The sequence below is a fragment of the Danio rerio genome, chromosome 20 (genome assembly GCF_049306965.1).
Source record: "Danio rerio strain Tuebingen ecotype United States chromosome 20, GRCz12tu, whole genome shotgun sequence".
NCBI lineage: Eukaryota > Metazoa > Chordata > Actinopteri > Cypriniformes > Danionidae > Danio > Danio rerio.
The window spans coordinates 47,274,561-47,289,083 of NC_133195.1; the positions used below are offsets into that span (position 1 = coordinate 47,274,561).

Below are 14,523 nucleotides of genomic sequence, written 5' to 3' on the forward strand. Positions count from 1 at the left end.
CCAGCAGTGCAATAGCAGCAAGTGCAGGATACAGGAATAAGTTATAAAGTGCAGTTATAGAAAAACTATGGTGATATTTACAGATGGATGTACTATCAACATTATATACAGGTTGAATAAGCTATGAACAGATTTACAATATATGAATATATGTGCAGGTTGCTGTTAATAATCAGTAGTGTGCAGATAAATAAACATGATTACAAGTGTATATGTTACAATATATGAATATATGTACAGGTTGCTATTAATAATCAGTAGTATGCAGATAAATAAGCATGATTACAAGTGTATATTTATAGTGGGTGTGTACATAATTACAAATGTCCATATGCAGTGGTTATGTACAGTTCAATAAGTAAACAGTTCAATGTGGTGCAGTAAATGTGCAAATTTTTAAATGTGCAAATGTTAAACAGTGCAGTTATTGCGAGGAGTTTAAGTTAGAGGAGAGTGGGGGGTGTATTGGGGGGGCAAAAGAGTCAGTGGGGGGCAAAAGAGTCAGTGTGGGGCAGAGTTCAGGAGGGAGACAGCTTGGAGAAATGGTGTAAAACCCAATATACAAATTAAAAATGTTTAGTTAAATAAATAGTTCACCCTAATATGAACATTTCCTCACCCTCCAAGTGGATTTCTGTATTTTGTTGAACCCAAAAGAAGATATTATGAAAAATGTTGGGGGAAAAAAAACGTCATTTATAGCATGAATACAAAGTCAATAGCTGTTTTTTCCAACGTTCTTATGAATATCTTATTTTGCGTTCAGCATAAGGGAGAAACTCATGTTTGGAACAAGTGGAGGATGAGTAAATGAATGCAGAATTTTCTTTTTTTGGTGAACTAAGCCTTTAAAACCTTTCAAGGCTTTGCTTAATGAAGCTTTAAAACCTTTAAAGTCTGCAAGAACCTGAAGTTGCTAAAACATTTTTTTCAGTATGTTGATGTACTTCCAACTAGTGCTAATGATAATAATGATATATATAGTTCGATATCAGCTAATGCTTCCAGATTTAAAAGAGTATCCCAACAATGACTGAAGCCACAAATGAGAGGGTGAATTAAACAGCTTATCCTATTTTTGTTGGTCGATAATGTTTGACGTCTGAAAATTTGATGCATCTCTAATATCAACACACTTCTAGATTCTCATTGTTGTACATTTCTGCTGTGGGATTGACTCTTGGATCAAAATAGAGTAAAAAGTCTAGAACTTATCATTGTTATTGATATCAATTTTATTGCAATTCAATATAATATGGTTTAGTGGCCCCGCACTACTTCCAACTGAAATAGAATATTGAGTAAGGGCCTTGGCTTTCTTTTTGCACATTATTATCTCATAGCAAACTAATAGTAAGCGTGGTTAAGAATATTGTGGTTGAAGCGTCAAACTGAAGCAAGTGGAAGCAAGTGGTCAGATTTTGATTGAAGATTACCAAAACATTTTTTCTTTTCAGAGGATTAACATGCATGGACTAATTGTTCACCTTAATCTCAAAAAAAAAAAAAACCACTGTGAATTTTGGTTTCATGTAGACTTTGAAGACATTCCATGACCTATTAAAAGACATCTGCAACAGCATTGCATTTAATTCAATGCTTTTTTTTAAACTAATACAGTTCGAATGTACAGCTTCTAAAATGAGTGCTCAGAAATCGTTATAATATGCTTAATTAGCCTCACTATATCTTAATCGTGCTGATTAATACAGTACATTTAAAAGACATTTTTGATAAACAGACTTAGATGAACAGAAAAATTTTAATTTCAAATACAACTATTTCAAGAGTTCACACTTAGCTCATGATTTATACATAGCTTGTTTGGCATGCTGTCCCGGGAGAGAGCCCTGAGCTCAAGGGATCCTCGAGCCCAGGGCCCCCCCCCCCCCCCTTTTTGCAGGGCGAGTGGAGATTGAGCTCAGGTCTATCTCAAACTCCCCCGCTGCTGAGGCCAAGGCGAACTTCCTGAGAGTAAGACATTATAAAAAAGGTTTAGGCTTGTTTTATCTATAATATAGAGCACATTTGGATGGTGGGAGGAAACCGGGGAACCCGGGGGAAACCCACGTGGACACGGGGAGAACATGCGAACTCCACACAGAAATACCAGATGGCTCAGCGAGGACCCAACACCATTGGTATTCTTGCTGTGAGGCAACAGTGCTAGTCACTGGGCCACCGTGCCGCCCATTCTGGATAAAGGAGAAAGAAGGGGAGGAGGGGGGTTTCTTCCAGATGAAGATAGTTGTAGAACGGAAATGAGGATATATATAGTGGTTTGGGAACCTTTGATTGGAGGATCATAATTAGTTTATGTGGACCAGCTGGGTAAATCATGAGCACATGCTCCTCTCGAAATTAGTTTAAAACTAAACTTCACGTATTAAAATTATTATTGTTTTTACCAGGCATAGAATAGTATAAGATTTTGACTGTATGATAATCTTGAATAAAAATATCATGGTTTGAGGGTATTGTGATTACTGCTCTAAAATATATTCTATGTAAATGTCTGGGTAAAAAAACTACAACTTTTTCCCTTTGAACACAATATATTTTATTTTAAGAAACATTTAAGATATTTTGGAGCAGTAAACATGTCAGGCTAAATAATGAAAATAAATCATTGCCTTCTGCTGTCTTCATTAGTTTTATAAACACAGATTTTTTTTTTACAATTTAAAGCAGCATTTTTGGAGATCTTTTCTGCTGGAGAAACTGTTGTCCTAAAAAAAAAAACGTAAATAGAAAAATCTTACTCAGAATGTACTGTAGTAGGGCTGAGCGATATGGCAAAAATGCACTCTCGATAATTATTTTCCATATTGATTGATAATAATATATATTAAGTTGTTAATACTGTAAGATTTAAAAAGAGTACCCCAACAATGACTGAAGACACAAAAATTAGAGGGTTCATTAAATGGCGAAAATTTAATGTGGTGGCCGAAAAGACATACATTTTATCACTATTCAATATAATATTGTTTATCGGCCCAGCCCTATACCGTAGAAATGGTATAGCTGAAGATTTTGGTGGTTTTAAAATCTTGACTTGATGCTTCCTCGATGGATAATGCACTAAAAAAGCAACTAAATCTTACTGATCTTAATTTATTATTTGAAGCACATTTAGCTTGCATTTCATTTTAAGTTTATTTACAAACTAACTTTCGGATCACATGCTCATGATTGACCACGGCTGGTCCCACCTTAACTATTATATGATTTACCAATCAGACAAATCCAAATGCACATAAATAACCACATTTTCCTATCTTATCCAACCCATTCACCCCTACTCCTACCCCTCGTTCCTAGATTAATGCAGGACAGAGCAGCACGGTGGCTCAGTGGTTAGCACTGTCACGTCACAGCAAGAAGGTCACTGGTTCGAGTCCTGGCTGGGCCAGATGGCATTTCTGTATAGGGTTTACATGTTTACCCTGTGCTCGTGTGGGTTTCCCCTGGCTGTTCCGGTTTCCTCCCATAGTCTAAAGACATGCACTATAAGTAAAATGAATAAACTAAATTGGCCACAGTATATGAGTGTTTTAGTACTGGGCGTTCACCGCATAGCCATATGCTGGTGTAGTTGTCAGTTCATTCCACTGTGGCAATCCCTAATAATCAAGAAATATGCCGAGCGAACAAATTCAGGGGAGCTCTTGAGACCTACCTGAGCTCAGACTCCTCTCTCTCCTGATGAAACGAGAGGGAACCCCGGGCTCTAGGATCTCTTGAGCTCAGAGCTCTCTACCGGTACAGCATGCCAAACACGCATTATTATCAACCATCAGCTAAGTGTGAACTCTTGAAAGAGAATTAATCTCAGTCTTTTATAATTATTTAATTATATTTATAGTCATTAATCAATTGTCATCCATTTTTTTCCTGAAGGTCGTTGCCAAGAAATACCGGAACTTTGACATTCCCAGTGACCTGACCGGCGTGTGGCGTTATCTGAACAGTGCGTATGCACAAGAAGAGTTCACCAACACCTGTGCTGCAGACAACGAGATTGAATCTGCATATCTGGATGTGGCCAAGAGGCTAACCAAGTAAACAGATCAACAAATCTGACATTTGGGGGGCTGGGGAGATGATGTTTTCCATGTAATTCAAAATTATTAATCTAAAACTACAAGCAATATGTATTTTCATTCATCAAGAGCCCTTACAATATCACGTAAGGACTGGTGCTTTGATATAATTCTGAAACACTTCATTTGTGGACTCAAATGGGAATGCAAAATATCAGCCAACACATATTTATCTGTTGCTCATATAAAAGCGATTGTTGTGTCTCCATTTAAAGAGACTTCTCTTAACACTTTTCTGACTCTCTCTCAACATAACAACTAGTTGTCCATGTTTTACTCTGTTTCTGAATTCTTGTACTGGTTCTTGAGACATGGGACAAAATTACAAACTTCAGAATTAAATATTTACACCACTAGAATATTTATTTACTAGAACAATTTGTTTGATTCAAACCATACAACAATGCGATTCAGTTGTAAATCTTCATACATATTAAACTGTGTCTGAAATTTAGATATGCATTTCAGAATAACATTTTGATACTACTGTATTATACAGATGCTCCGATCGATTGGCGAGAGATCGGTATCGGCCGATAATCACATTTCATGACTTGATCAGTACTCGCCAATCTGCCCAATCTCATAAGCTGATAATTGTTTGTTTAAAAGCAGAGGACATATAAGAACTGAAATCTTTTTATATATCAAAACTGAAAGTTCTGTGTTTTCAGCAATATTGCAAGTTCATGAAAACCTGGCTGGAAAAATTAGGGAAATAAAAAAAAATGTTTTTAACTTGAATATTTAATATTATAACTTATCATAATATGCTCTTTGCAAAAAAACAGTTAGTTCATTGACCCATACTTTTTTAGTAAAGAAGTAATGGATTTATAGGCGTGCAATTTAACTTCTTATCCATCAAATATGCGCTCCAAACTTCATTGGGACATGTTGAATTCTTTTTTCATCATTTGCAATTTTTCTAAATTGCTTTATTGGTCTTTCTTCTTACCAATTCTTTTAATCAGTTTTATCTATTATTCTCTGTAAAGCTACTTCTGACCATGACATGTCCACACTAAATGATTATAAGAGACGTGTTTAAGAGATTATATTAAGCGGCATCCTTCATTTATTTAGGTAAGGCAAGATCTTGTCATACTTAAAGGTAAAATGTGCTTTATGCATTATAAAGCTTAAAGCATCAGAATCGGTACTTAGTATTGGCTGAACAAGGAATTGGTACTTGGTATTGGCTGCAAAAATCCTGATTAGAGCATCCCTACTGTATATTACTGTTTAAAAAGCGGTAAGATATTGTAATGCTAGTGATACTGAGTAAAAATAAAACTAATTTACACTGCACTGCTGGGTTCCACATAATCTCTTCCTGTTGTCCCAACTCAAATCGATTAAGTTAACTTTCAACAAGTTTTAAGTTCAAATTCACACACATTTTTATCATTGCATGATCTCAAAATCACATGACTTTTTAAATGAGCATACTGGAATTGGTTTAGTAAAAGTGTTTCCATCATAGTTTATGCACATCTTTTCTTATCGAATAAACAGTTTATCCTGCTCAGTTATGCGCATTTGTTTTTTTAATGCGCATACATTTTGAAAGTGTGCATCTTTGCGTTTCCATCAACCGTTTTTTATGCGCACATCCAAAATGCGCATAAAAATAGGTGGATGGAAACAAAGTTTTGCTCATTAAAGCCAGGTAACCAGAATACTATTTGGGACTCTTTAAAATAATAAAAAGTACAAAATAAAAGCATTTATTTGCAACAGGAACATTTTCGCCACAGACACATTGTCGAATGGTAGTGTATTTAATTTAAATGTTTTAATCCGGTCTTGTCCCAGGACTCAAGAATTGGAATTATTACATAACCCAATACTTATGGTTCAAGCATTTCAAATCGTTAAGAAACATTTATTTTTGCATCTCTATTGATTTTACATTATCCTTCAACATTGTTTTCTGTAATGTTTCTAGTATTATTTGTGTATCATGGATGGATGGATTCAGATGTGAGCAGCAGAAACAACCAATCATAAATAATTCCTGTATTTCATTTTTTTCTAAGGGTGCACCAATTTGTTTTTTATAACCATTTAAAAAGCAGCTAATTTAATAGATGCCTTCTCTAGAAAAAAAAAGCAGTGTGGCAAATGCAAGTAAATGCCATTCATTTCTACAGTAATAAGCTGCTCCTTTATAACACTTCAAACTGTTTTTACAAACGGTTTATGCAAGATTCTCAATCCTTCATTGTCTTGTAAATTACAAGATGTTCAGCCTTTCCTGTTATTCCTCACTACTCATATCATTTTGTCTTCTCATTTCTTTTCTGGCTTATCTCAAAGAGTCTAACATCAGTCAGCACTGGATCTATCATACTTAAATATTTATTCACAACGCCGTTTATGGGAAATTAACGAGCTGAGGTGGAGAGGAGATTCACGACACACAGCGGCCCACCGAAACAGAGAATCTGATCGGGCGTTCATCCAGGTCTCCTCCCCTCCACTTAGCGCCGCTGGAATATCATAGGGCCCGTGATAGGTCCTTGTGGAGCTCCTGCTCTTGTGTGGTTTGGACAAGCGTTTGATATGAAATGAGAGTGTGGCGCCAGAGAGGCCTATTCCGAGTGAAGCTCTATGAATAAAATAATATTTTCACAGTTTGACTTGCATTATTTCTTTTTCCCCATACACGTTTCTTTCGCTAATTGATACTGTTTTATGGAGCCGTTTCTAAGGAAATGGATATTTATTGTAATTGAATGATGAGTGCTAATTGTGCGGTTGAGTTTCTGGATCATTCCGAGTGCATTTGATATGAATGTCACTGTCTAGATCTGTTTTTAAAGATAAATAGGTATGTTTATATATGAACAAAAAGGTATATATATATTTTCCTAACGTGGCGAAAAGGCTATTACATTAGCTGATGGTATGTCACAGACATCTAAACTGGGTTTCACTGTCCATTAAATGCAAAGAAACAGACTTTGATCTGGTCGTTTCATCCTTGGGCAAAGATGAGTGATGTCTGCTAACAGATTTAAACATGAGCTTTCAGGCCATGGATCAAAGCTCCCCCTTTGCTTCCACTCTCTCATTATGGCCAAAAGCCATCCAAGCCTGTCTCTATTTTTCCTTAAAAAGAGCCTCAAAAGTCTCAGAAGACCTGTGCCCGTCAGATTTACAATAGGGAACGGGACTATTTACCCGAAGTAGGAGCCATCCAGAAATAACAGTGCAGAAAAATAAATGGAGCCTGCTATATTTTTCCACACAAGTAAGAAAATATGCTATAGGTCTTGTGCCTCGCTGGTTGGTAATTAGTTCTTAAACATTCTCTGCCTTGGATCCGTGCGTCCACATTCAGCGTTTCTGATAATATACAATGCGGCATTAATGTCAAACATGTCTCACTCTGGTCCAGGACTGTAACTCTAATCTGTTTGTACAGACTCAAATGATTCACAGGTCCTCAAGGAGGAGACCCTGCAGAGACAGTGGCTCACTGTCTCCAGTCCATGTTCAAATCTGTGAACATTTCGTTTTTAAAGAAAGGAATAATTTGTCTTTAAGTAGTCTATACTGAGTATTTTTTCTCTAATTTTCTTGTTGCGATTAGTTGCTGATGCTTTGATCTCGATATACGGTATCATCGCGATTGACTTAAGCTGCAAAAAAAAAAAAAGTTGGACAATTATAACTAAAAAATCTGTAGTTTTTGGCTTTATTGTATATATATGTTCAGAGTAAACATTTTTCAAACTGCAAAAGGATGATAAATTAAAGCAGGTAATACTTACAATTAGGTGTCATTACTAAATGTTAATTGATGCATTAAAATCATCAGTGAGAAATTGTCATATTATAGTTATTTGTTAGATTTAATGATCACACTTTACAATAAGGTTCATTAGTTAATGTTAATTAATGCATTTACTAAGATGAACAAACAATGAACAATACATTTACTGCTGTATTTGTTTATGTTAGTTAATGTTAGTTAATGAAAATACAGTTGTTCATTGTTAGTTCATGTTAACTCATGGTGCATTACCTAATGTTAACAAGCATGGACTTGGATGTTAATAATGCATTAGTAAATGTTCAATTATGATTAATAAATGCTGTACATGTGTTGTTCAGGATTAGTTCATGTTAGTAAATGCATTAACTAATGAACCTTATTGTAAAGTGTTACTGATTTAATTTAAAGAAAATGCATCATTGGGCATTAACTAATAAATTAAATAGGGATGCAACAATTATCCGATTTCACTATCAACCGCAATTGAATTTATCACCGTTATTTAATTGTAAAGGCTTCTCAATACTGCGTTTCTGCACCGAACAAAACTGCTCCAACTAAACAAAGTTATGCCAACTGTGCGCTAGTTTAAAGTTCTGAGCTTGTACACAATACGCACACACACTGGATTAAAGGCTGTTTTTAAGTATGGCTGAGGCTATTAACTAAGAGCCGTTCACATATCCTATCTTTTGCGCGTGCAAGTTCGTTATTTCCAATGAAAGTACACGGCTTGGGCGCATATTGGCAACGGCGCCACCCCAAATCACTTGACAAGAACTGGACCAATCAGCGTCATACTTTGTATGGAATATACACAATTTTACCCCAAAGAGAAAACAAACTTCAAGACACCAAACAGTTATGTATTATAGTTGATCAAAAGAGCCTTTCAGACAGAGATTCAGCAGCCCTTGACTACATTCGTTCTCTTTAAAAAGGGAAATACTTAGCTAATATGTAGTTTAGATTTATTAGACATATTTTATTCTTATTTTTATTAATTAATTAATTAATTCATTCATTTGTTCTGTCATTTATTGTCGGTGTAAAATTATTACTTATGTTTAAACGCCAAAAACAACACATATATTTAAGTCCAAATAGAAATGGACTATTGTTTGTTTTTAATTATTATTAATAAAATTATTTTTAAAAATATTATTATTATTCTTGTGCTGTATTATTTTGTTAATGAGTAGAAATAAATTACACTTTAAAATATAAGGAGTTTGCATGTGGTTTTCTAAACTAGTAGTGTTTGAAAATTAATAAATAGTAATCGTGATAACTGTGATTATTCGTCAGACTATAATTGTGGAACCAAAGTCTAGAATTATTGCATCCCTAAAACCGACACAAGCCAAAATTTAAAAATGCTTTTGTAGCTTTTTATTACATCGACTGTTGTTCAATTATCTAACAAATACAGATTTAATCAACAAAAGGCTTATAAATAGTCACAGAATTTTCAGTGGGAGATATAAAGGCCAAATTAACATTTGAAATTAAAAAAGCAGGCCCATAGCACTCTACAAATAAATTTTCAGTCACATTTATTGGTAACAAAATTTGTGGCAGTTGCATCATTTTTATCTGCTAGCTCAGGAATTATATCCAAAAATCATTTGTCTTGCAAAATTTGCCTAACCTGCAAATTCATGTCACACTAAGATTTGTGGTAAACAGAAGATTGATATGTCACTGCACACCCTTTAATGCGTACACTGCATGAATAACCACACTTTTCCCTCACTGAGAGTTGTGCGAATCCATTCACTTATGTTTTAATCATTAAATGTGCAACATTTTTAAGAGTGCTAAATCCTGTCAGATGTGCAAAATCCGATACTGTTTGTCGACTATAGGCAGAGATGTTGATGCTTCTCCCTCCTGACATTGTGTGAAGTGTGTGACCTGTCATTGATCCAGTGTGTGGTGAGAAGAACAGGGATCTGACAACTTTGAAAATTGTAGTCCGTTGCCATTAGATGAATTAATGGACATTAAATCTGTGCAACTGCAGCATTGTAGTGGATTGCTCAATTTGGGACCTTATAAAAATAGGTAAAATGTAAAAAAATTTATATAGAGCTTTAATGTCGCTTAATGCAAGATCAAATTTAGTATACAGTTTCTTTTATAAAATTCCCTAAAAAATTAAGCCTTAAGTGATATTTTTTCTAATTGTTTTTAATGGTTTAAAGGAGAAAAGGCAAATGTAACATTTAGTGCTTTCATGTTCTGGTTTCAACTGCTTGCCTGTTCATAATAATTTAAAAGATCCAGATTTTTATATTGTTCTCGACTTTTATGTTTTATAGAAAAGAAAGCTTAAGTTCAATGTGTTTGGACCAGTGGCGCCCCCAGAAAATTTTCTTTGGGGTGGTCAAGAGGCCGCACTGAATCTTGGGGGGGCACACAAAAAAAATGTATGAATTGTATGAATTCAGTATAATGTTAAATATTTGTTTCTGGTAAATGAAATACTGCAATTATTGTGGAAGTAAATCAGCTACGCCAGTGGCATCAATCAATCCAAAATAATTTAGTAGCTGCTATGTATTTATTAAAATATTGTTAGTTTACAGAGACCAACCCTTGGGGGCGCCCCTGGTTTGGAGATTTTTTGCATGTTAAAAGCATGTTATTTTTTACAGTCATTGGTTAAAAGTTTGTGACTCCAGAAAAAGCAAATATCAATTGTCAAAGTAATAATAAAAACGTAGTAGGATTACAAAGGTAGTTTAAGGGTGTTATACTAGACGTTTTATTAAGACTTTTTTGTATTAAGAAAATCAAATAAAATAAAGCTCGTTTAAAATGGCGCAGAAGAAGAACCGACGTCCAAATGTTATTTCAGCAAGAAGTAAACAATAAAAAAACGTGTCATTAACAAGTGAGCAACTTATTTTCTAAAAGTTAAATCGCTTAGTGAGTGTACTTACTAGTTCAATTGTCACTTTAGGCAGGCCTAGGTGTTTTTCCTCGTGTATATCAACATCACGGCGACCTAACTCACTGACGCACATGTTAAACCAGTTCAACCTCTTCACACTCCATCCCAGTAGGTGGCGATATGCACCTTTAAAGTTGGTTCGCAACTCGCCATAAAACCAAGAAGAAGAAGAAGAAGAAGAAGAAGAAGAAGACGCACATGTTCACACCCAGGTACACTCGAAAAACATTGTGACTTATTTAACCCAATGGTTAAGTTAAAAATGTTTAGTGCTTCGTTCGGGTATTTTTACCATTTATTTGGTGATTTATTAATAACTCAACCAGTTGGGTAAAATGTTTATTGCTTTGTTGGGTTATTTGAACCTTTTATTGGGTTATTTATTTAATAACTTAACCAGTTGGGTTAAAAACTTAAATTTCAACATTCGACTGATTTAACTGACACAGAACAGCAGTATTAATATGCGTTCGTAATGTTGTTTGTGTTATAAAGTTGATTTCTAATGCAATAATAGTTCTGTTATTTTCATCATGTTTACCTCTCTTCTCTTGTAATATTTATAATATTAATATTTAGGTTAAAGAAAATAAAACTAAATGGTACTCTGAAGGGGACTGTGTTTACAGTGCAGTACAGTTAAAAATAAATGAAATTTGAGGTTCTCAACGCAAAATACACCTTGAATTCTTATAGTCCTTTTATTAGGAAGGTAGATAGGCCTATTGGTTTTACAATCCACATTTAATGCTCACATAGTTCAGGCAAGTTTAAATCCTTAATGTTGGTATGTGCTAGCCAAAGTTAGTAGCTTTAATAAGATATCTGAAATCTGCTACGGTAATTTTTTAGTGCTGGTTTTCTCCTCACATCTGAATTATTTTTATATCACAAGACAGGTTTTTGTCATTATTTTAATCACCCTCATATTGCACAACATGTCCAGCAGATGGGGGTATTACAACTTCACGACATGCTGCTAATTACATTTTGAGCAATGTGTCTGTGGCACAGCCAGACTCAAATCTTAACCTCAACACAACTGTGCTAAAAACAAAGGTTTGACTATGAACCAGATGAAGAAAGTATTAAATTACCACAATCAGTGACAGTTGCGAATGAATCAACGGTTGAACGAGTGTCTGTTAGTGTCTGAGTGACTTGACCGTATAAACAACAGTCAGTTCTAAAGCTCGCAGCAGTAAAAAATGGACATTGTCAGATTTATTGAGTATACAAAACCATATATTACTGCTGTACTTCTAAGACTCTCGCAAGTCACCCTATTTAGCCTCATTTCGGTTGTATGTTTGCAGTTCCTCTCCGGATTTCAGTAATATTTAGTTTTTAGGATCACATGAAAGTTTACTGTTGATTTGTGGTCTAGTAGAATGAACTGGTCTCCAGAAATCTGACACAAACGCATTATATCATTTTTATTAGGACAAAGTGGAAGAAACATAAATCCAGGTTTTTCTTGGAGAAACAAAATATCAGGTTTTTCCTCCCAATCGTAATGAAGTTGCCATGTGACTGACATGCAGTGGGATTTGATGGAGATTGTTGATCTGACAGGCACACGCCTGTGGCTTTGGTAGAAAGATGACGACCAAAGCAGAGGGATTTCTGGCTCTGCGGAGTTCCAGTCTGGCAGACGAGCTGGACATCAAAGCAGAGGAGCAGGGTTTAGTACTCACTCTGTCATACAGAACCACTCCAGATCCACCTTCACAGAAAAATCAGATACTTCTAAGCTCAATCTGAATAACCAGTGTCATTTACAGTTTATGCATATATGTAAAATAATGAGTCACGATCCCCCACAGTCCAAAGACATGCACTAAAGGTGAATTGAATAAACTAAATTGGCCGTAGTGTATAGTGTGTGAATGCAAGAGTGTGTGGGTGTTTCCCTGTGTTGGGTTGCGGCTGAAAGGACATCAGCTGCATAAAACATATGATAGATAAATTGGTGGTTCATTCCGCTGTGGGGACCCTTGATTAATAAAGGGACTAAGCCGAAAAGAAAATGAATGAATGAATGAATAAATGAAGAGCAAATGGCAAGTTTTTAATACTTTATAAAAAGAAAAAAAAGTTCACAATTAAATAAAATAAAAAATTACTGTACAGCATAATATATCAGGATTATGCAAGATCCACCTTCACAGAAAAATCAGATACTTTTAGGGTCATACTGTATAACTGGTGTCATTTGTATACCTTATATAAATGCATATATGTAAAATAATGTCACAGAAGAGAAATTACCAACTTTCACCATATTTTCAATATTTTATTGAAAGAGAAAAGTCCACAATTAATTATAAAAAGCTAATTTAAAGCATATTTAATACAATATTTTAATGTAAGATCCACCTTCACAGACATATATATATATATATATATATATATATATATATATATATATACACACACACACACACATATATATATATATATACACACACACACACACACACATATATATATATATATATATACACACACACACACACACACACATATATATATATATATATATATATATATATATATATATATATATATATATATATATATATATATATATATATACATACATATATATATACATACATATATTTAATATATATTAAATATATTTAATATTAAATGCAAGTTATTTAAAGCATTTTAAATACAATTTTTATTTTTTTAAATGGTATTATAGTTTATGTTAAATCTGCACAACTGCAGTATTGTAGTGAATTGGCCATGTGCCTTGTAAATATAGTAAAAAAAAAGGCAAGGTTCTCATACAAAACCATTATAAATAAAATAACTTGTGTGGCTTAATGCATTAAGATTTAGTATACAATATAAAGATATTTTTTTTATAAAAATCAAAATAAATTAAGCCTTGTTAGGAGTGCTTTCAAATGGTTTCTATGGGAGGCAAATGCTGTGTTTGTTGATTACTTTCATATTTTGAACTACTTGCCCGTTCATAATACACTGTATATCATATATAACACATTTACAAGCATTTTAAAATGTCAATTCTTGTATTTAATGTTTTATAAAAAGAAACTATCGAGTTAAAAGAAATCTGGAATGCTAAAAGTTATATTTGATAACAGAAAAAGCTAAATATCGATTCATTTTAAAAAAGAGTAGTCTAGGAAATGGTTTAAACATGTTATAGCATTATAAGCATTATAACCTTTCATTTTTTTCGTGTGAAGAACATTTACTATGTAACTAATTCACTACCTCGTTCATTTAGTGCAATATATTTTAGTTACATTATATAGTAAGCATATCCAATGCAAGATTTTAAGCTTTTTTTTTTTAATTGTTGGATGTTTGTGATAATAAAATGTTAAAATATTGGTGAAATGATGTTCCATCATTATTTCAGTGTCAAAAATAAACTACACACTCAGAGGTCTGACCAGCATTTTATTTGGATTAAAATAGTAAATAATAAAGTTAAAGTAAAACGTACTGTGTGTGTGATAGTCATTAATTTTTTTGTCTGAAAAATGAACAGGACATATGTTTTGATGCTTGAAAAACTGTATTGCCATATAACTAATTTTTCTGTCAATTTATCTTATGTTTAGTCGTATTTATCAGTAGGGGATAATCCTAAATTGTCAAACATGCTACTTTGGTGGAAACTGATA

General features: G+C 33.9%; 1 protein-coding gene across 2 annotated transcripts in view; it reads left to right on the plus strand.

The window, feature by feature from the left end:
* The window catches only part of clic5b (chloride intracellular channel 5b), a 39,066-nt gene extending 34,608 nt beyond the window's left edge, over nucleotides 1–4,458 (plus strand). The window contains 1 exon segment of one of the 2 annotated variants that reach the window (NM_212897.1): nucleotides 3,904–4,324. In NM_212897.1, coding sequence (NP_998062.1) covers nucleotides 3,904–4,068 — 165 coding nt within the window. In that variant the 3' untranslated portion in view covers nucleotides 4,069–4,324. 2 annotated transcript variants of the gene reach the window in all.
* The last annotated feature ends 10,065 nt before the right edge of the window (nucleotides 4,459–14,523 follow it).